The sequence below is a fragment of the Crocodylus porosus genome, unplaced genomic scaffold (assembly GCF_001723895.1).
Source record: "Crocodylus porosus isolate Cpor-Errol unplaced genomic scaffold, CroPor_comp1, whole genome shotgun sequence".
NCBI lineage: Eukaryota > Metazoa > Chordata > Crocodylia > Crocodylidae > Crocodylus > Crocodylus porosus.
Window position 1 is genome coordinate 13,616,447 of NW_017728943.1, and position 22,150 is coordinate 13,638,596.

The 22,150-nt window shown below is 49.1% G+C and overlaps 1 protein-coding gene across 1 annotated transcript in view; it reads right to left on the minus strand.

Moving 5' to 3' along the window:
• Positions 1 to 22,150, minus strand: part of VANGL1 (VANGL planar cell polarity protein 1) — a 60,730-nt gene that overhangs the window by 6,716 nt on the left and 31,864 nt on the right. The window contains exons 5-6 of the mRNA XM_019548744.1: positions 5,586 to 5,719; positions 991 to 1,123 (exon numbers count right to left, since the gene is read on the minus strand). Coding sequence (XP_019404289.1) covers positions 991 to 1,123; positions 5,586 to 5,719 — 267 coding nt within the window. The remainder of the gene's footprint in view (positions 1 to 990; positions 1,124 to 5,585; positions 5,720 to 22,150) is intronic.

Below are 22,150 nucleotides of genomic sequence, written 5' to 3' on the forward strand. Positions count from 1 at the left end.
GTGGAGGTGGGAGTGTAATCTGGAGTACAGACACACACTGAGCAGTGGGGTCAGCATGGCTTGACATGCTCTTGACTGTGGTGGGGCCCAGCCCAATGAACTCTATGGTAAATCATCAGTGTTTTGGCTTTGGACTAAAATCATGTATAGTTTGCACTATATATGAAATAAATACAAACGTGTCCTGAAACTTGCAGCAGTTTCAAAAAACATACAATTCTTCAAGTCTGGATAAACCAAGTCCATGACTACTTGCCTATATGCAAATTGCTAAAGGTATGTTTATTTCAGTGTCATTACAGGCAGCCCCTGCTTAAAGCTGTTTTGTTTAGTGCTGTTTCACGATAACACTCATCTTACATTGATACCCAGTTCCACTTAGTGCTTAGTGAGTTTCGTTATAATGCTCACGGGCATCGTACAGCTGGCAGCAGGTTTTGCTTACTGCTATTCTGCTTAATGCTCTGTTTTTCAGGAACCAATTAGAAGTGCTAAGCAGGGGTTGCCTGTATTTTCAAATTTTCTCCTCACTTCCATGTACTCAAGGAGAGCAAGGTCTGACAGTAAGGAGAGAGGAAAGGGGCTTTAGGGGGAAGAAGTTGGGGGGGAGACGAGAGGGCAAGGGAGCTACTTGACCTCCAGATTTAATTTTCCTTTGCTGTAGCAGTGGGAAGGGTTCAAATTCAAGGCAAACCTCCAATAATCAGATTCTATACCTAGAAAATTATAATACATTTATAAATTTGCCATATATAGAATATAATTATGTGGGGAGTCATCTTATACTTGAGTAAATATGGTATTTTTTCCTCTGCTTTTGTACAGAAGGGATTCTGCTTACATCACTTGCACACTCTCTCTCACACATCTCCTAAACAGAAGTTATTCCCTCAATCCAATTCTTATCTTTTTTACTGCATGCCTACAGATTTATTTTGGCATCCGTCCTATCACACGTCTCCCCATGCTGCCTTAGGGAGGTTGCATTACCTGGCTCGACGCTTTCGAACCCTCCGTTCATGGTCCGCTTCTTCATAGTAGAGCTCGTTGTGGCTGGAGTCCCTGCGCCGGGCAGCAGCAGCTATCATGGCTCGGGACTGGCCAGCACCATTGTTACCAGGGCCTTCAGCGGTAGGAAGAGAAATATGTTAACCTTGCAGATTTGGATAGCTTCCAATTCCAGGTCTAAGAGTGCCCAGAACAGGGAACTGGCGGGCCAGGTGGGGCTGTCCCTCCCTACTGTCCCCAGAAGAGAGGGACGCCATCCCAACACCCCACAAGGCCCTGCATCTCTTGCTCTGGGACAATACGTTGGGGGGAATTTGGTCTTCACTCCACACAGGACAACCAGTGCACACAGGGGAAGAGAGAAAGAGAGACATTTCAGAGACCACAAAGCATCAGGACATGTTTAGTCTACACAAAGGAGGAGGCAGAGGGCTAAGGCTGTGACTTACCATCAGCTATATACATTTTCAGCTTGGCCACAAGGGTGGCTGGCACACATCACATTTCAGCCACAAGACAGTGAGAGAGCACAAGAGGAGAGGGGAGCCGGGAGAAAAAGACAGACAGAAAATAAGAACCTCAAGAGACATGGAGACATCAACAAAAAACAAACAAACAAAAGAGCCACACGCAAAGGGAGCAAAGAGCTGTGCTGGGATGTCAGGGCCAGCGGCAGTGCCACCAGGACATAACACAGATGCTTCCCAAGAAAGCAATTACTGTCAGGGAAACAGCTCTGCAGATTGTAAGCCTGGGCTCCGCATATCAGCTCCACGTGAGGCCAAGAGCCACGGATGCCTCCAGAGCTTTTATTCCTTGTCAGTGGAGTCCACACAGCTGCAGGAGCAGGAGCTGGCATCTGCTCTGCATTTCACAATAACAGATGGCCATCTATTTATCTATCACAAGATCTTCATTGCGAGGGCTGCCTTAAAAATGAAAGGAGGGCTCAATGAGGCTCTGGGATCCTTTGCTGCCTGCAAGGCCATGTCCTTGTTTAAATAAGTGGAGCCTTTGGATCTGAAGTCATACAAGGCAGTCCCCCCCACAAATGCATGTGGTTCCAGGAGCCACTTTTCTGACTATAACACTGCTTTAAGAGCCAGCCTACACTGTCCAATGGGAAGTGATTAGTTCCACAGGGGACAGTTGCTCGCAAAATATTTTGCTCCCAGAATAAGGGCTGCCCCCGCTCTTCAAAAGCACAAAGCTTCCAAGAAGCAAGCTGGAAGCTCGGTGGTGGATAACAAAGGAATCCTGGACAAGCCATTTCTCTGGAATCTAAAAATGCTTCCGATTTCATTCAGCAGGCTCAGTATTGAGAGGAAATGACTCGGGAGGGGCAGCTCCCAAACTGGGCTAGAGCTATTTTCTGCGTCTGGTTTATCATGCATGGCACCGCCAGCACAGCCCTTGGACTAACCCTAATTCTACCAATAGTATAAGGGGCCAGCACCACACAGGAGCCAGCACTATATGGCCTTCAGGCTGGACCCAGCCCATAGAGCCATTGCATTCGGCCCATGGAACCAGAAGGCTTTGCCTCTGCCCAGCCTGTGCTGGGACTGGCAGCAATGAGCTGCACTGGGGCTGGCCAAATGGAAGCTGCACCAGCATTGCCATTTCTTGAACCCATTCCTTGCTGCAAAGCAACTGTAGCTCCCAGCTGATGGGTAACTGAGCTGAGGCTGGGCAGCTTCTAGATGCCCTGCACGGCAGCCAGGGAAAGGGAAGTGTGCGGGGTAGGGGAACAAGGAGAAATGGCAGCAGAAACAAAGGTGCAGTTTCCAGCTGTCTGGCCCCATCCCAGTTCCCCTCTGGCTAGAAACTGAGCCCACACCCCAGCCAGGGAGGAGAGGGCTGGGAAAAGCAGTGTCAGCACAGCTCCCAGCTGCCTGGCCCTGCCATGGGCGCAGACAACCCCTCCCTTGTTGCTGACATGTTGTCAAAGCCACTGGCCTGCACCAGATTGGAGCCAGGCTGTTCTAGTCCAAGGCTTAAGAAGGTTGCCGGCCCCTTGTACAAGAGATTTCAGTAAGCTGTGTTCATTCTTTTTCCACCCCACTCCCCCTGCATCCCTCGCTGCCAAAGTGAATGCCCCTATGATCCTGTCATATGGAAGCAGCGTAAGGCTGTGGGATTGTTCCATTGCCAGAGTTTTGGCAAGAACTATACAGTCTATTTAGCATATCTATGGGAATTCTTCTGAAGGATATAACTGTTTGGCCCAGGTTTCAGCATGTGTTCACGTACACACACACCTCCCCCAAAACCCAGCTCACAGCCACTCTTTCACACATGCACACCCCACCCCCCCACCCCCTTGCCCAGCCCACAGCCACCCTTTCTTTCACCCCCCACCCCAATCAGTGCAAAGCAATCCAAAAAGGTATCCCAGCAAACACCAGCACTGCACAGGGGTGGAGAGTGTTTTAAACCCAGCTATATCCAGGATACTCAATCGCACTAGTTGATACCAACAGACCAAGGAACCTGTGAGTCTTAAGTTCAGTACAGGAAAGCACTGGAGCTAAAAACACAATGCTCCAGGATACCAAGAAGTTGGATGTTCCCATTATCTGAGCAGAAGACACTTGCTTTCAGCCCTGGAAAGCTGCAAGATTTTGACACCAGAAAGACATGATGCCATCTAGTTCAGTTCCCCAGGCTGCTTTTGCCCACTTGAATTCCTACATAATTCTAAAAGCTGCTAGCTCACACAGTGCTGATACTGGAGAGTACTGGTTTTCTTCCTCCCTCTCTCAAAGCCTGGACCCGCAGATTTCCAACAGCATAAACAGTTAACAGCTGCCACAAGAGACTTCCTGCCATCCCCAGCCTAAAGTTTAGGCTACAACTAACTGCAGGGAGAGAGAGGGGCAGGAGCATGTCTCATTTCTCAATCTGATGGGACAAGTAGCACTTTGCCAAAGCCTTCAGGGCCAAAAAGTCATCCTGCCCCCTCAGTTTCTTTTCCCATGCCAACCCCTCCCCACCCTAGTATGAGCCCGGACCCAGAAACTAGAATGAGAAAGCAAGCTTTCACCCCTGCTAAACCAATGCATTTTTCTTTACATCTCTCCCACAAACCTCCCATTTCTAGACAAAACACAGGCCAATTGACATTCCCTATCATCAGCTTCACTTGCTAGTTCACATCCCTCTGTCCTTCTTAATGGCAGCCAAGACCAGAAGTTCTACCAGAAAGGCTATTTTTGGCCCCCACCTGTTAGTGCAAGGAGGTGACTGCTCACATGATGTTTCCTTGTCCAATTTGGCAGCCCCCCTCCCCACTGAGTTTCAGAGGAGGTTTGGAGAAGCATTCCAGTAGAACTTCTGGGCCTTCTGGGGTTCCTAACAATGCAGAGCACAAGCTACAGTGGTTTTTGTCTAAGGCAGGGCAAAAATGACATATCTCCCTGAAAATAAGTACGTCAAAGATTTTGCCTGTTTACATGCACACCAAAAAGAAGGGCACCTTCTATGTCATCAAATCCCAACACACACCCTTTATAGAATCTTTCAGTATGAGCCCATTCACATACTGGGCAGTTCAGATTTTCCAGACTCAAGTTAAAATTAATGTTGGCTGTTTTCCCAGGGCTGCCAGGTGGTAAGTTCGTCTCACCTCTGTGAGATGCTCTATCCTGAGGAGCTGAGAAGACTCCAACTCAGCTGAAGTGCCCAGGTTACTGGAACCCCTGGTTTTATGAAAGGCCATGGACACACTGCTACAACCCCTGGTTACTTAAGCTAGGCGTGTCTAGATTTAGTTTCAAACTGGCAAAGAGGCTCTTCTAGTCAACATAAAGCCCTAGATGGGCCTACCACCTTCCATAGACCAAGGTCCTTGGCTTCTTTTCTGGGGTCTCAGAGGCCAACAACTGAAGCTACCTGCCCTGTGATATTGCCCACCAGTCCTGGGAGCTAGGGGACAGGAGAAGGGAGAGAAACAGGTCTGCCAAGTGCAGTTCCAGCCCTGTGTCTGCCCACCCATTTCCAGCAGAGCACACTGCTCAGAGAAGGGGCATGCTGGCACAGGTAATTCTAGGCAGGGGAGGGCAGCAGTCCCCAAAAGAGCAATTGTAAGCACTGCTGGGGTGGGCACAATGGCCCCCTTAAAGGGCATCCCAGAGTGCCATGGCACCCCAGATGAGAATCACTGCTTTGCTACTCATCTTGGTGCAAAACTGCGGCCAGTTTAATCAACTCTGTTTTTAAGGGGATAAAGTGAAAGGAGTGTGAAGACCTAAATGGACACTTCAAACCCCTCAGAAGGGGCCCTGCTTTTAGAAGGTGGCATGGCTACCTAGGTGGGCATCACACTGACTAGGAAGAGCTGTTGGATTAGGCTCAAATAACCCATGCTAACTTAACTCAACCTGAACTGGGCTGCTTTCCCTAGTCAGGACACACAATATTGTACCACCTGTAAAGGGATCCAATGCCAGCAGATTAGCATGATATGGAAGATCTCCACTGAGAGAGACGGTAAGAATGAGGCAAATAATGAAACATAAGAACAAATCCTTCTCTTCCCCACCCCAGGCGTCAGCAAATGACATCACCTCACCTACCATCAACATTGTAGACTTTCAGGCCAGCCATGTGCTTGGCTGCACGGGACTTGGAGGCAGTTAACAAAGTTGGGTTATAGACCGTGAAATCTCTGTAGTAGTTTTCCAAAACCACCAAAGCGGCTCGCTGAATGCTGAAAAGAAAATTCAGTGAGAGTTTATTTAAAGGAAAAAAATGAAAAGATTACTGTTTTATGGAGTACAACAAAATAGCCCTGTTAACTGGAAGTTGATAGTATTTCATAGCACGCAAGGCGATGACAGTAGCTAAAAACTTACGAAATGCCATACTGGATTGAATCACAGGCCTATCTAACCTAATCTCCCATTTCTTACAGTGGCAGAGAGAAGATGCTAAGCAAGAGAGCATTTATGCAGGATCATCCTATCCAGGATGATCCATCCCGTGTCCCTCATCCCTTATAGCTTTCAGCATTCAGAGGCTTTGGAAATCCCAACTGAGAAGTTATGCTCCTAAAATGTTTAACGCTCACTGATGGACCTATTCTACAACTCAAAAACCACCACAGAGTCCAGCACTCACTGCACAATTGCTTTCTGTGAAGTAAAGTTTTATTTTTGGAGGCAGGAGTTGGGAGGAGAGGAACAGGCTGCTGCGGTACCTTTAGTATGGCCAATAACACCCACATGACAGCAGGATGTAAAACAGCTACATCTTTCAGGCAGCACAGAACAGCACCCAGTTTCTTTTAATGCAACAGTCACCACAACACCTAGGGCTTACTTGGTCCAGACATCAAAGTCTACTGTGAGTGCAGCCATGTCAGCCAGCCCCAGCAGAAGCAGCTTTGCTTTTCCTCCCAGTTGCAATGATCAACTCCAGCAGTGCCTCACAGCTCTTCAGACTTTTTCCTGTCCAAGCCCAAACAAGGCTCAGTCTGTCCAGCCAAACCGGAGATAGTCCAGCTGGGTAAGAATAACTCCAATATCTGGTTACATATTGCACAAGGACTGCAAGTCACCTCCTCTCTTCATATTAAAAGGGATCAGTCTTCAGCACACAGGGCAAAACAAGCAAAGACAACATGCGTGCCTAGCCTGATGCATGCATCCACAAGGCCTCCTTTCCTGACAATCAGCTTTCCAACCAAGTGGGAAGACAGGCAGCACCAGAAGCACTTGAGCAAGCCAAGACTCTGGCATATACCATGCTCCATACAAGGAGGTGCGCTACAAATTAGCCCCTATCGCGCATATGTCACTGCCCTTCAGTCCTAAGCACCTCCTACAGGAGGTGGCTGGGGTTCTTAATGTCACCAACTTGCTACTCAGGGAGTTAGCCAAGACTCCCTGCTCATTCCTCTTTTAACTCACCAGGATTTGAGCTCAACTGTCAGCATATCAGCTCTCTGCACCAACTGAGGTAGTTATGTCTAAGCATTACATTCATCAGCAAGCTGCAAACTCTCCTCTGCATGGAGAGCAGCAGAAGCTTTTGCATATTTATTATAAGTAGGCTGTAGGATCTTTGAATTAAGCTGCGGAAGGGCAGTGCTACAGGACAGGCAAGCCACAAGGAGAAACAAGACCTGAATTCTCTTCTCAGCACTGTATAACCGTGGACCACTCAATTTATCTCCCTGTGCCAATATAAGCCCCATGACACCAACTGCCTCACTCAACCACCCCAACTCCTGCGGGTTAAAGCCACAGCCCCGACCCCTGCTCAACTGCTATTGTACAGTCAGGCACAAGCTGTGCCTTCGCTGTGTCTAAGTATTCACTAAATTCAGCTAAAGGTCCTCCTCTTCGGCTGCCTGCCTTCAAATGCTTATAAATCTGACCTACGCTAACTGTGATTTTTGAAGCAACTTGATTCTTGTGTTTCCAACACAGATAACTGAAGGAAGCCAGATTTTGCAGAAGGCAGGTGCTAGGCACTTGCCTTCAAATGGGGCTCGTTTTTGGAATCTCACCTTGGGTACCCAGCAATAGACACATCGAAGATTACCATCCAGTTTTGTATGCATAGGACTTTAGCGAGGAAGTTGTACGAAAAGAAATCATGCATCCAGAACACACTTTTCGAAGTCTCACACTATTTTTGCCAGATGGCGAAAGAGGATGCAGATAGCCATTTCCCTGTGGCTGTAGGGGACAGAGCTAGGCGCAGTGGCCCTCAAACTTCCACAGAGGATATTTAGGTTGGAGATTAGGAAGAACTTTCTGACTATGGAGGGAGCTCAAGAACAGGAGTGGGCTACTTAGAGACGCTGTGCAATCTCCAACCCTTGACATTTTTAAGAGCAGTTTGGACAGACGATTGGCTGGGACAGTTAAGTAAAGGATGAACCTAACATGAGTACAGGGCTGGATTAGATGATCTCATGAGGTCCCTTCCAGTCCCACTTTCCTACTTTTCATGATTTTATGAGGCACCTCTTTTTACTGAGAGCATTCCCCAGACAGATTTCTGCTTTTTTTCTACCCCTATCTTTTGCAAACTGCAGAGCTTTTTAAAAATTATTTTACATTACAGTGTATGTTCCCTTCCTCTCATTATTACCTAAAGCCCAACTGATCTCCCACCACCAATAAACTGCCTCAAAAGCTTTACCCTCGTGCTAAGGAACTTTCATGCCAAAGGGAAACTACTTTGGAAAATGTAGGTACAACTGGGAACAGGGCATTAAAAAAAGATGACCATTATGCTCAAGTTTGACTTGTGCACTGGGTGTTGCTAGCCTTGGCCATTTTCAAGGTGCCGAGGCCAACATGCAGAAGCGTGGCTAAGCAGAATGCCCCAAAGCCTGTTGCCTTTGGCAGATGTGACAACTAGCTTGGTCAGCAAAGTAAAGGCAGCCACCCACATGTTTAACTAAAGCAGTAATGAGATACAGTTAACAAAAGATATTTTGTTTTGAATTTGTTTTGAACTTGTTGAACAGTTCAACAAAGATAAATGTAAGGTACTCCACCTAGGAAGGAGGAATCCCCAGCACACCTACAGGTTGAGGGATGACCTCCTCAGCAGCTCAGAGGCTGACAGAGATCTTGGAGTCATAGTTGATTCCATGATGAACATGAGCCAGCAATGTAACAAGCCCATCAACACAGCCAATTGCACCTTGTTGTGTATTAGCAGATGCATGACCAACAGATCGAGGGAGGTGATGCTCCCCCTCTATGCGGCATTGGTCAGGATGCAGTTGGAGTACTGTCCAGTTTTGGGTGCCACACTTCCAGAGGGATATGGAGAATCTGAAGAGGGTTCAGAGAAGGGCCACTCGCATGATTAGTGGTCTCCTTGAAAGACCCTACAAGGGGAGGTTAAGAGATCTTGATCTCTTCAGCCTTTACAAAAGATGGCTGAGGGGTGACCTTGTTGCCACCTATAAAAGTTTATCAGGGGAGGACAGCAGGGGACTGGGGATTGACCAGAGCGCCCCAGGGAGTAACTACGAACAATGGGTGCAAACTAGTGGAGAGTAGATTTAGGTTAGATATTAGGAAGAATTTTTTTTACAGTAGAGTCTGGAAGGGGCTTCCAAAAGAGGTGAAACCTAGGGCTACCACCTAACTTGGAGGTCTTCAAGAGGAGGCTTGACAGTCACCTGGCTGGGGTCATCTGACCTTGGTCCTCTTTCCTGCCAGGGGCAGGGGGTCGGATATGATGATCCACTGGGTCCCTTCCGACTCTATAATCTATGAAAATACAAGGCCTGAAAGGAGACGTTATAAAGGTAGACTAGGGGTGCACCGAGAGATTTTGGGGGCCAATACCAACAACTGACTTTTAAGGAGGCATATCAGCTGATATGGATCTGACTTCCAATACAGCCCCCCAGTGACCCCCCCTCACAGCATCACTGCAGCCCACCCTGAGCCCAACCCCTGACAAGAAGAGCCCAGCGCAGCCCCTGCTCCAGCCCACCCCATGCCCCCTGTGCCGTCCCAAGGTTTGCACAGTAGCTGGAGCTTCCCCACCTCCGGGGACCCCCAGATGAGCCACGGCTCTGTCCCACATCCACCCTGCCCCGGCTGGGCAGCGTCTACCCCACCCTACCACACTCCCTACCTTCCTCCCTCCCTCACAGCAGGGGGCATTGATCTACCCCCCCCCATGCCCCTTCCCTCCTCTTCCACCACAACATACTAATCGGCTACACATAGCTCTCCGACCTGCTGAGCTGTACTGTGCTCCTCGCTGCTTGTGTGCTGTGCTGTGCTGTGGCTGTGTGTACACACGGGCATTTATCACCCAAATTATGGGTCGCATCAGGCCAATTTCCAAGACAGCCAAGTTTCTTTATATCAGTGCCAATCCATATCAAACCAATGCATCAGTACACCTCATTAAATAATCCAAATACGCTGTATCATAGCTTTGTTTTAAATATTAGTAGTAACAACTAACATAACCAAATGTATTATTTGTAAAGATGCTTAGATAATTTGTAAAAATAAAACAGCCTTGTCAGAGAACAGCATAAACTAAGGTAAAGAAAAAACAGGCCAGTGCTGAACAGCCTTCCACAAGTGGAAGGAAAGGAGATAAGAAACCCTCCCTTTTACTTTCGAAGGTATAAATCCCAACTAACTGCCACCTCTCCCAAGTCCAAGAGAGATCTAGCTCAGTCCGGTTTCAAAAGTTTCAGTGAAACAAAGAAATTTAAATAGAAACAAATCAGAGATTGTTTATTAGAATATTAAAACCAGCCATTTATATGGGCATAGACTGGAAGGAGATTTGGAGAACTCACCAAATTCAAGACCTGCTACCAATCTATGTGTTACTCTCCTCCCACTTCTCAAGTCTCCTCAGCTGGTATAGGTGAGAAGCTATGTTGTGCTCTCATGGGTAGCCAGGCAAATTTTGGGATGAATATTTGTTTTTATGTTTTAAAGTGCAAAGAAATAAAGATTGGGCTGTAGACCTGTTTGCCTTTCAGTAGCTTACCCACAAAGTTACCTGTAATTTGGGTAACAGGAGACCATCTAGGCTACATAACATTAATGCATCTCCTGGAAGGTACTGTGGTGAGTGACTACCACCTCTGGCAGCAGGGACAATACTGCACCCCATAAATCACTGACTTCCTGAATAACATATTCCAATCAAGACACTCCCACCGTCCTACTAGTGTAAAAATTAGAACCTACAAAATACAAAAAAACCCCTTTCACAGCTACCCTGGAAACTTCAGCTACCTTGCACTTGTGAGAGAAGGACATCAGCCCTCCACCCCCACATTGATTATACAGATGTTCCCTTCAACTCAGTCTGTTCTTTAGCTACAAAGCCTTCCCTGAGCTGGTACCGAACATGTCATTAAGACGCAGGCTGTTCCTCAATCCTTTCATCAGTCCCTCCCTGGCTTGTATACAGTCACATGCACAAACAATTAGAAAACAGCTGGAATTTCATTTTCTTGGGAGGATTTTTTTTTTTTCGGGTTGCATTTTTAAACTAAACTTCTTTTAAAAAATTGAAGGGTCGCAGTAATTAGAAGAACGAGAGAATGGCTGAATCACAGCCTCTGGGCTGTATTGCTCAACCTTTCTACCCACATCAAGGGGAACCACCGCCCTTTACAGAGCAGAACCCTAGGGGGAGAAAGAGAAGCTCTTCCCACCCTGTATTATGAGCTACAAGGCCCTAGCATGACTCCTTCCCTTCCGAGAGGTGTGAGAAGACAGCAGAGATGTAGGGGTGTATTTGTGCTGGTGGATTGACAAGTTCTGAATGCATCTGGTGCAAAGTACTGTGTTTAAGGTCCCCCTGAGCCAGCTGGGAGCCTCAGAGTGAAAAGGGTAGCAAACGGATGCTACCACTGAAATCAAGAGCAACTCTGATTTTGCACTTGCTGGGACTTTCTGCTCCAGACCAGTTTTGTGGCATCATTAGCAATGCAGAGAGAAGCCAAGCGGCTGCTACACACAGCAGCGAGCCCTCTGCTCTCCACCCACACTCTGTAGCGCTCCAAAAGGGAATGGAAACTGGCAAAGTTCCCAGGCTGGGGCTCCAAAGCTTTTTTCCTGGCAGAGCATCTCCACGACGAGTTCAGCCCTCTGTGAACTGGCAACGCTTCCCCCTGCATGTCTGCAAAATGACTTTCCTTTCCATGAAAACAAGAGGAAAAGTAAGGAGAAAATTTCAGTGCCCTGCCACAGGGCTTGTGTATTCAGAGACATCCAAAGCTGGGCATTGCCTCTCAAACCAGACACTGTCGTTGGCAGAACAGGATGCAAGCTATTCAGTATACTGCAACATCAGGCTAAGGAACAGCAGCAGTGCGCAACAGATTTCAGATCATTTTCCAGCAGCAGCGTAGCCTCAAGGCACTGTCATGACATAACCCAAAATCCTTGGCCTAAGCTGCCAGGCCATGTAAAAAGTGAGTTTGCCTAGTGTAGATAAGGTCCTGGGTACTGTAAATCAAAGCAGTCATGTTGAAGCACGTTACTGTAAAAGTAAGCAAAGAAGCAGATACAACAGTACACTGTGGTTCAGAGATTTGAAACACTGGTAGAGGACTTTGCTATTCTCTGATAGCAGTAAATTTAACTTTACAAAGCCTCTGAGGAAGAGGAGAAAGGGAAAAAGATTGTTTTTGGCCTTTGAGAAACTACTGCCGTGCTTTCTCCTCCTGCCAGAGGTAACACAGGAAGAGTTTCACTTCCAAATCTGCTGCTCTCGGTATGGATTTCAAGGGGGTGTTTAGAAATCTTGAAATACTTTTCAACTCACAGACCAAAACGGCCTTAATCTTGGCTTCTGTAAGCAACTTAATCACAGTGTGACAATGCAATCTGTCTGTCCAAGGAGGGGGAGAATGGAGGGGGGAGAGACTTCTTGTTGGAGGCTTTGCAGAAAATAGAAAGTGCTATGCTGTAGCTTAAAGCAAAGAAAGACAATCCTGGCATTTACAACCAACAGCTTGGCCTGGGGGATTGCAAGCTGGAAAGAGAAGCGTTTCTGGGCCTTCTGAAGCAAAGTGGGGGCAGGGTTGAAAAACGCATCTCTCCCAGTGAAGCTGCCATTAAATGCACAAGTCTCAGATTTGGCGGACTCCAACAGCTGATGTTCACATGGCTTCATCGATCTGACTCCACCCTTTGGAAAGAGTGGGCCCCATTAAGGTTCACCCACCCTTTCCACATTTCTCACTGGGGCAGAGAGACTGTCCTGCATCAAAGGCAAATCCAATGCTCTGCAGGCAGCAAGCAGTTCTGCTAATCTTTCAGCCAGCAGAGCCCTTCCCTTTCAGGGTGCCTTATGGGAGATCCCTTCTGGCCTCAAAGCTAAAGGTCCACAGAGTTTTCTGGGAAGAAAAATAAAAGGGTCCTGAACAGCACACATACTGAAAAAAGACTGGAAACTGCTGCACCTAGTGTGAAGTTAGCCAGGCAGATTGGGGATGGTCTGACCAAAGGTATCCTGACATGCCGTCACCCCTCCCCAAAAAACTGACTTTTAATCCTCTTAAGTGCTTTGCAGCCAGGCAAATTGCAGTCTAACAGCAGTAGGTGCTCTGGTCTGTATATGCCACAGTCATGCAGGGGACCTGCACTCAAGCTCTGGGGTCTCATGGAACAACTCCACTGGCAATTTTTGCACACCAGTTCAGCTCAGGGGGAAGAGCGTACGATCCTCGTGACCATAAATGTAGAGGGCGGGCCGGGGGGCGGCGCCTAGGAGCGGCCGTGAACTCCCTAGCGCCCCCCTACCGTCACTCAAGGCTGGACTCAGCACCCTCAGGTTCTCGCCCACCACGACTTTGATAACAAATAAGTTTAGATGGGAGGCTGCCTTTATCCCCCTGGTGAATGGTACATATGTTCCTACCCCTACTCCATATGGGGTATCTCTGTGCACCCCTGACTTAAGGGCTATGTGTGCCTCCAAACCACCCCTTTAGCATGCCCCAAGCCTCGCAGCTGTTCCCCAGGACATTGTGTGGTCCCCTGCCCTCTGGTGCTCTCTCTGGTACCCTGGGCTCATCACCCACCTGGTGCCCCTGGGCCTGGCTCGTAGCTGCCACCCCGTTACCAGCACCCCTGGGCCTGGCTCACTCTTGTGCTACTCCTCAGCCCGCTGCCCCACTCTGGAGCCTATCGCCCACCTCCGGGCTTCCCTGCCTCTCTCGGGGCCTCTGCCGCACCTCTCGCGGTCTTTTGCCGTGCTTCCTGCACTTGCCACCCACTCTCAGGGTCTTGGCCGCGTTCATCGCGCCTGCCGCCCACTCTCGGGGCCTCGCCCCCTCTGGGACCTATACCGCGCTCCTCGCGCTTCGCCCCCTCTGGGGCCTCGCCCCGCTCTGGGACCTATACCGCGTCTCTCGTGCCGGACGTTTCCTGCGCTTGGGGCTCAGGTGGCTGAAGCCGTGCCTGGCCCAGTGACCCTTTCTTGGGTCGTTTGCCCCACTGGGCAAAACACCGCCCTTACGGGCTGGGGTCCAAACCCCGTACACCGCACCACTCTGGCACAATCAGTTGTGCCCCACTGGCACTGTGCCCCTGCTGGGCACCAGGAACCCCCAAGCTGCTGGGGAGCTCCCATGAGGCCTCCTCTCACCCCTACAGCCTCACCTGGTCCTCCGATGTAACTATAACACAAGCCAAGCCCAAACGGCTGTAACAAAACCAACAAAGAGCCTTCCCGCTCGTAATGCAAACTCCCAGCCCCAGCAGGGCTTCCACCCTACCTCCTTTCAGGGTTCTCTCCTCCCTAGCATCATTGCGGCCGGTCAGCAAGGTAAGCCTGCAATCACCAACTCAGGCCGCTCAGCTCAGCCACAGAGCTCCAGCTCCTGTGGCTGCCAGAAGGGAACTGCTGGTCAGGCTCCGGCCTGGGCTGTTTATAAAGGCCTGGCCCTGCCCACTTCTGGCCACCTGACCCGCCTGGTCGCCCTGGCAACCGGCACCTGAGCTGCCCTGGTGATTGGCAGCTCTGTCAATCTCAATCCCAGTCACCCAGCACCTATGTGACCCCATGACAGGCTGCCATCAATTTTCAGTGCTCATGGGATCTCTATATCCAACCTACAACTAAGGCCATTACCCAGGCATCACCCACCTGCTTTGAGTTCAGCTAGGGTGGGGAATCACACAGTCTAAAATACAGAGATCTGCTGGGGTAGGAAGAGAAGCCAGGCCACAGCTCCTCCCAGCCTGTGACAGACCTTCCAGGGGTGGGTGGAGGAGCTGAAGAAAATGCCCCACAAATTTCCCTTTTCTACCTAGACTTGACACACTCATACCTCCCCCTCAAATCTCCTTTGCAAATCCAGAGCCAAGGTGGGGGATGCTCAGCCCTACCCTGATCAGGCCTATTGAGAAAATTGAACTTTAACATTCCCAGAATTTAAAACACGGGAAAACCTTGCAATGTAAAATTAAAAAGACACTTCACACCCAGACTCAGTTCTTCCCATGTGGATGGCAACAGGACCTGGGAACAACTCCACCATTCGCCGCTGAACAACTCTGCAACCATTGCTTGTATTTACCATTGCTAGGTGACAGCGCAATTTATAGTCTAGCAGCCCCTTACTGGCGAGCAACATGCAGTCAGGGCACATGCTGCTGGTTGGCAGTGGTTGAAGAAAGGAAAATGGGACTGTATTCTTTAAAAACAACCCTGCAGAGCAAGAATTAAGTAGTAGCAGGGTCGAGTCTCCATGGCACTGCTCCCAACTAGAAGTGGTGACAGCAGAACCTTGCAGTTTTTGTCTTCTCAAGCAGAAATCAACCAGAGATTGAGCAAGAATCAGAACGCGCCAAAAACTGAGCCAAGAACCTCCAGCTATTGCAGCCAAACAAGCAATTCAGAGAAATGCCTTTACAGCCTCACAACTGCAACATCGTTACAGGTTTGGTTACTGGAGAGAATGAGACTGCAGTCCCAGAGTTAGGAAAACCACAGTTTCTTGCCAGACCACCATGTTTCCAGCCATCTATCAGAATTCCCACTCTTCCTATCCATGCCAAATAAGTGCTGGGGCTACCAGAGCTTGGGAAGTTTGTTTCACAGACATAACCCCAAACAAATGTTGAATCCACTTCCCAGATGAGCAAGGACACTGGAGAAGCCATGCCTCAGCTCCCAAAGTCCTGAAAGGGAAGCAATGCCCTCATCTGCTCTGCAGGAATAAAAGAGCAGGTCCCGTTAACATTTCCCCTTTGCCTACAGGCAGTGCACGCTCCTAACTACAGCACCAATATACTCACACTACAACATACAGGCATAGTATTTAAAGGTTCAGGCTGACTATCCATTTTTTCCCCTCTTAAAATGCTAGATGTGTATGAACACAACGTACTGCACTCTCTAAAATATCCCAGACTGGTCTCAGGAAATCCATTAGTTAAGTTTCCAGCAGCAGGAGCCTCTCTGCTGCATTAATCCTTTATGGCTGACATCAAGCGTATTAAGTTACATGTTTAACAAGATAAAAACAGCAATAAAAATACTATCTGTGAAAGATGGCTATGTTAACAGTTGAGGAGGGACTTTAAGGCTGTACAGTTAAAAAGACCAGGACATACAAAAGTCAACCTCTCCCACATCCAACATGACCTTAAAAAAAGATATTGGGAGTCTAACCCAATAGGCTCTAAATAGCTCTTTTTACTATTTAAAAACAAAAGAAAACAAACAAAAAACTATAATCCACACCGGAAATTAACAACAGAACAGAAAGTTAGTTTTGAAAAGCTTCTCTATAAAATGGTATCAGCAAACCTTTAAAAAAGGCTTTTAAATGAAATAGCCAAGCAAGTCACTGAAAAAAATACATATTAAAAGCCTTCCCCCAAAAATTATACAAGTATTCCCTGACCAGAATGCTGAAGGAGATTCTGGTTGTTATTCAGTCCACTGCTTTTTATAAAACTCTGTGGGCACATCTCCACGTGCAAATAACCCAGAAGCAGTTTACTCTGGAGTAAATTATTGAAGAGTAAACTCTCCCAGGCACATGTCTACATGTACAGGGACAGGGGAGCAGATTTGCTGCTCCTGGCAGTAGACTCCTCCTTCTCCCTGTGGCCCTGTAACAGGCCCCTGCAGCAGCCAGGAGGAGTTTTAGGCTCCCCCAGGGTGCTAACTCAGGGGCCAGGAGACAGCTGTTTCCTGGCGGGGGTTGGGACATTGCTCCTTGCCCCCAGAAGCTGCTACCTGTTGCCGGGGCAGGCTTCGCCATCAGAGGCCAGGAGGGGACAATGTCCTCCTGCCCCAGCAGCAGGTAGCTCCCAGGCCCCACTCTCTGATGGCAGGCCTGGACTGATAGATCCTTCTTTCCCAATACCAGGTCCATGGTCATGGAGCTGGTGCTGGGACAGAAGGATCTCCTAGCCTGGGTCTCACAACCGTGAAGTGAGGCTTGAAGCTCCTTCCTGCTGGGGCAGGAGAACATTGCTCCCTGACCACGGGAGCTGCCTGCTGCCAAGGCAAGCTCTGCCACCACAGCCTGGGTGGAGACAATCTCCCACCACCACCTGCCTGGGAACATATTTGCTCCCAATCAGGGGTCTACACATGTGCTAGTGCACAGTAAGTAATCTTGAGTAAATTTGCTATTTTCATTTGCAGGTAGCATACTTACTCACAAATAGAGCCAACTGCTGCACAGTAAGTATCTGCTCAGGTAGATACGATGCTTACTGCGCTGTAAGTGGCTCTACAGTGCAGTACAGCAACTCATGTACACTTGCTCAGTAAGAGCCAGATCAGAAATCCCCTTGAAACTCATTCTGAGAAACTGGCCAGGCCAGTCAGGTTAAGTGTTTTGCTGTTTAGTGTAGGGGTGCTTAACCTCTGGCCCACAGGCAAGATCCAGCCCTGGGGGCTCCCCACAGGTCTGGAAATTTGATGGCAGGAGGGCAGTGCCACTGCTCCCCTGCTGCCAAATCTCCAGACCCATAAGAAGTCCCAGGCCCTGCACACTGGACCCAGTACCCAATTTCAGCATGCAGGGCTAGGCGGTGGTGGCGCTGGGCCCCAGGGCCAAATCCCAGCGTGGGAAGCTGGGAGAGGGTGGTGCTAGCTTCCCAGGACCCAGTCCCAACACATAGGGCATGGGAGGGAACTGTGCCAGGCCCGCAGGACCCAATCCCAGAATATTGGGGGAGGGGAGTAGGAGGGGCAGTGCTGGGCCCCCAGGGCCCAATCCTGGTGTGCAGGGGTCAGGAGGGAGCAGTGCCAGGCTCCCAGGTTTCAATCCTGACAGGCAGACACAAGGTGGTGGTACTGGGCCACCAGGGCTCAAATTTGGCCTGCGTACAGGCCCTATACCACTTATCTGGCCTGCGGGGCCAAAGGATTGAGCACCACTGGTTTAGTGTGCCTGAATACATCCATTTCACCATGCCATTTTGCCGGGTAATTCTTATAGTGGAGGTTTTAATGGGAGATTTTAGGGAAGCAGATTTTAAGATTAAGGTTTACCTACCACTTGTAAAATAAAATACAGGTTCCCATCATGTGGCAGGAGGATCTAGTTTTAAGAAAGCAGTAAGTGCAGTCCCTCATGCTGTCGCTTAAGGTATTCTTGCCAAGGAGGCAGGAGAAGATCTTTTGATATATGATTTAGAAGGTCCAATAAAATGACAGGTCTAACTGCATAACGGTGCCACACTTACTTTTCTGTTCCCTCACATCTAAAAAGCACATACATGTGAAAACTATCACGTCTAACAGAGGGGTCTGTAACCTAGCAGACAATGGTGTAACAAGACAGACCCAGTGTGTAAAAGCTGAATTCAGTTAAATTCCACCTACAAGTAAAGCATGGATAATCACTCATTCAAACAGCTTAGCAAGGAATGCAATGGATTCTCTTGCTTACAGTCAAGATTAGACATCTAAAAGACAGACATTCTCAAGTAAAAGTCATAGGCTTCTGATAACAAGAAAGAAAATCACTAGGCAAATTTTCTCGACCTGTTAGTTTGGAAGTGACAGCAAGAGAGATCTTTATGATCAAAATTCACAGAATAATGGAAGCAAATGCCCCTTTACCAGGGCACGGTTAATGCACACTGGCACAGTAAGCCTCTCCCCTCCTAGGGAAGAAACTATGTTTCCGGAGCAGCCCCAGGAATTTTGTTTTGAAGAGCTATTTGCAAAATGACTGAATTTGCAGCACAAAACTCACTGTTCACCTAACCAGTGGTAGATGATTTCGGTACGGGTGAAAGGCCCTGGACTGGGAACCCTAAAAAACAAACTCTTTTAATTAACTATAGAATAGCTACAGCCCAAAGGCAGCAGTGGCAAGCTGGGTGTTGCTAGATGGGGGACTATTCACCAAGGCAGCACGCACAACCTACTAAACTTAGCACATAGGAATGACTTTCACACACTAGCCACCCAGCCTGAATTTCAAGTGCCATCATAGAAGCTAGAGACTCCGCGGTCATGTGCCCACTAAAGACATCAGTTGTCCCAGGTGATATAGATATGTATTTTAAAAATCTGTCCTAAACAGCTAGTGTCTGCATAGCAGAGAGCCAAGCCATCTTGCTGGTGCCAGTTCACACAAGAGCCTGGCACACAGAACAGAAAAGAGAAGCGGGTGCCCTTTGGCAGGCACATAGCCACTAGATCCCAAACCCTCAGCATGAACCGAGCCGGGGCCAGGCTGTCCAAGCCCTACTCGGTACCAGTAGGAGCTAGAGCAAGACTACGGGAGCTGGGTAGAAGGCTGGGAGGTGGCACGGGTTGGATCACAAAGCAAATTCTGCTCCAGGTCTCTCTCCAACATGCCAAGCAGACTGTCTCCATGCGGCAGTTTTACAAAGTGAATTACCGCCCCCGCAGGAGGTAGTGAAGATGCCTAACTTGTTTATTTAATTAAAACCACCAACTGAAGCAGACCTGCACAGTGAAAGGCCTCCATTATCTATTGATCAACGGTGCTGGGAGAAGGTGGGGGTGCAGCACAGAAATGCCAATTTGAAAAATGAACAGATGACTTCAGAGAATGGGTCCAAAGCATCTCCAAGTTACCAGCTCAGCAGGCACTAGGAACCTGCACCGCTTTGCTGAACGCATATAGATGCAGGTGCATTGCACAGCCCACACAGCTGTCAGTCTGGGTCCCTCAGTGCCACGTGAGCCCAGATTCCCTTAGCTACCAGGATTCCTATAAGGCTCAATTTATTCAGAGCAAACTCCCAACATGCATCGGAGCTCCCCTAACAATGTCCTCTATAAAACCCTGCTCTTACAGGTAGGGTGGATTCAATTTAAATCAAATCAATTTAAATCATGCGTTTAAGGGGCATATCAGCTGATACCAATCCAATACAGCTGGTCCAGATAGTAAGTCTGGTGTGGTGGAAGGGGAGGAGGGAGGGAAGGGGTATGGGGGGCAGATGAATGCCCCCTGCAGTGAGGGAGGGGGCAGGCACTGCCCAGGAGGGTTGGGGGGGGGTGCACGGGACAGAGGCGTGGCTTGTGGGGTGGCGGTGACTCCCACTGCTGCTTGTACCCTGGGAGGATGAGAGGGCATGTCGCCCCGGATCAGCACGGTGCTGTGGGCTGCAGTCGTGAAGCGGGCTGAAGCCAGGCTGTGCGGGGCTTTTCTTGCCGGGGCCTGGAGCTCCACTCCCAGCCCTGCGCAACCAACGACCACAGCCGCAGCTTTTCCCAGCACTTGGGTGGAGGCAGCTACCACTCGCCGTGCAGATCCAGGGGCACATGCCTCCCTAATCCCATCCTCCCAGGGTGCAAACAGCAGCAAGAGCTGCCCCCACCCAACAAGCCATGGCTCCATTCTGTGCCCCCACCCCCTGGGCAGCCTCTGTCTCCACCCCCTCCCCTTCCACAGTGGTGGGGGGTGTTGATCTGCCCCTCCATACCACTTTCCTCCCCGCTCCCAACAAACATTCTTGTTGTTTGCTAACCTTTATTCATGTAAGTAGGAAAAATAAGCAGAACAAAACAGGATGCAGTTCAACAAACACAAATGCAAAGTGGTGCACTTGGGCAAAAAGACCCACCAACACACTTACAGGCTGGGACAGGACCTTTTCAGCAGCACAACAGCTGAAAAGGATCTTGGAGTCATAGTTGACTCCAAGATGAACATGAGTTGTCAATATGATGAAGTGATCAACAAGGCTAACCACACTTTATCATGCAACAGGTCCAGGGAGGTGATGCTTCCCCTCTATGTGGCACTGGTCAGGCTGCAGCTGGAGTACGGCGTCCAGTTCTGGGCGCCGCACTTCCAGAGGGAAGCGGAGAATCTTGAGAGGGTTCAGAGGAGGGAATAGGAGATGGTTTATTTACTAGGACACCCCCTAGAGTAACTAGGAGCAATGGCCACAAATTGATGGAGAGCAGATTCAGGTTGGACATTAGAAACCTTCTTCACGGTAAGGGTTGCCAGAATCTGGAATGGGCTTCCAAGGGAGGTGGTGCTCTCCCCGACCCTGGGGGTCTTCAAGAGGAGACTGGACAAGCACCTAGCCAGGGTAACATGACGCCAGCGCTCTTTCCTGCCCAGGGCAGGGGGTTGGATTCGATGACCTGCTGAGGTCCCTTCTGACCCTAACATCTATGAATCCCCTTCCAACTGACCAGCTGGACGCAGCTCTCCATGCTGCCGGCTCTGATCCATGCTGTGCTGCGGCTGCACGCAGCAAGGGCATTTATTGGCCAAATTATCGGCCCCATAGGGCTGATATAAATCATTTTCTTCATATCAGCACTGATCCAATATATTGGTGCACCTCTAGTCAGGACATCTTGATTTAATCACTGTTTTCTACAAAAAGTGCATTCATGTTGTTTGCTATCCTTTATTCATTTAACTTCTTGAAACTTTGCACTTTTAGAGAGAGGTAAGGGCTTGACCCCATGTAGACAAACTTGCAGAGAGACAACGGGGCTGATGGGTAGGTAATCGGGCGTGTTCTCTCTCATCTCCACATACTGCTGTTAACACGGATGTTATCTCTGGAGACAGAAACCCACAGTTTGAGAACTGAAGCTAAGCATCACAGAAATGTTTAATAGGATCTTCCAGACTGAGCACTGAGTTCCATTGAGTAGAGCAGTTTTCTTAAATCTTTACTGATCTATAGAGGATCCTCTGGGAACCCTATAAGAATGAGCCCCTAATATGTCCATGGCCCCTTATGACCCATTTATAAAATTTCTTTAGAAAAGTTACATGAATATATGGTCTCAAACAGTAGGGGTGCACCAAAAGAAATTTTGGGGGCTGATAGCAGATTTTTAAGGAGGCATATCAGCCGATACCAGTCCGATTTCTGAAGAGCTGCATGCAGCTGGTAAGTCTGTTGTAGGGGAAGGGAGGGGGAAGGGAAGGGGCTGGGGGGGTAGATCAAGGCACCCTGTGGTGAGAGAGGGAGTGGGGCTGGGGCACGTGCTGCACAGTTGAGGCAGGGTGGGGTGCAGAATGGAGCTGCGGCTCATCCAGGGGGCACAGGGGGGCAGCTCCCACAGTTGCATGCATCCTGGAAGGCAGGGGGGCATGTACCCCTAGATCTGAATGGGGGCAGGATAGGGTGGGCTGCAGCTGTGGGCTGGGGCTGTGCCAAGCTCTTCCCGGTGGGGGCTGGGCCAG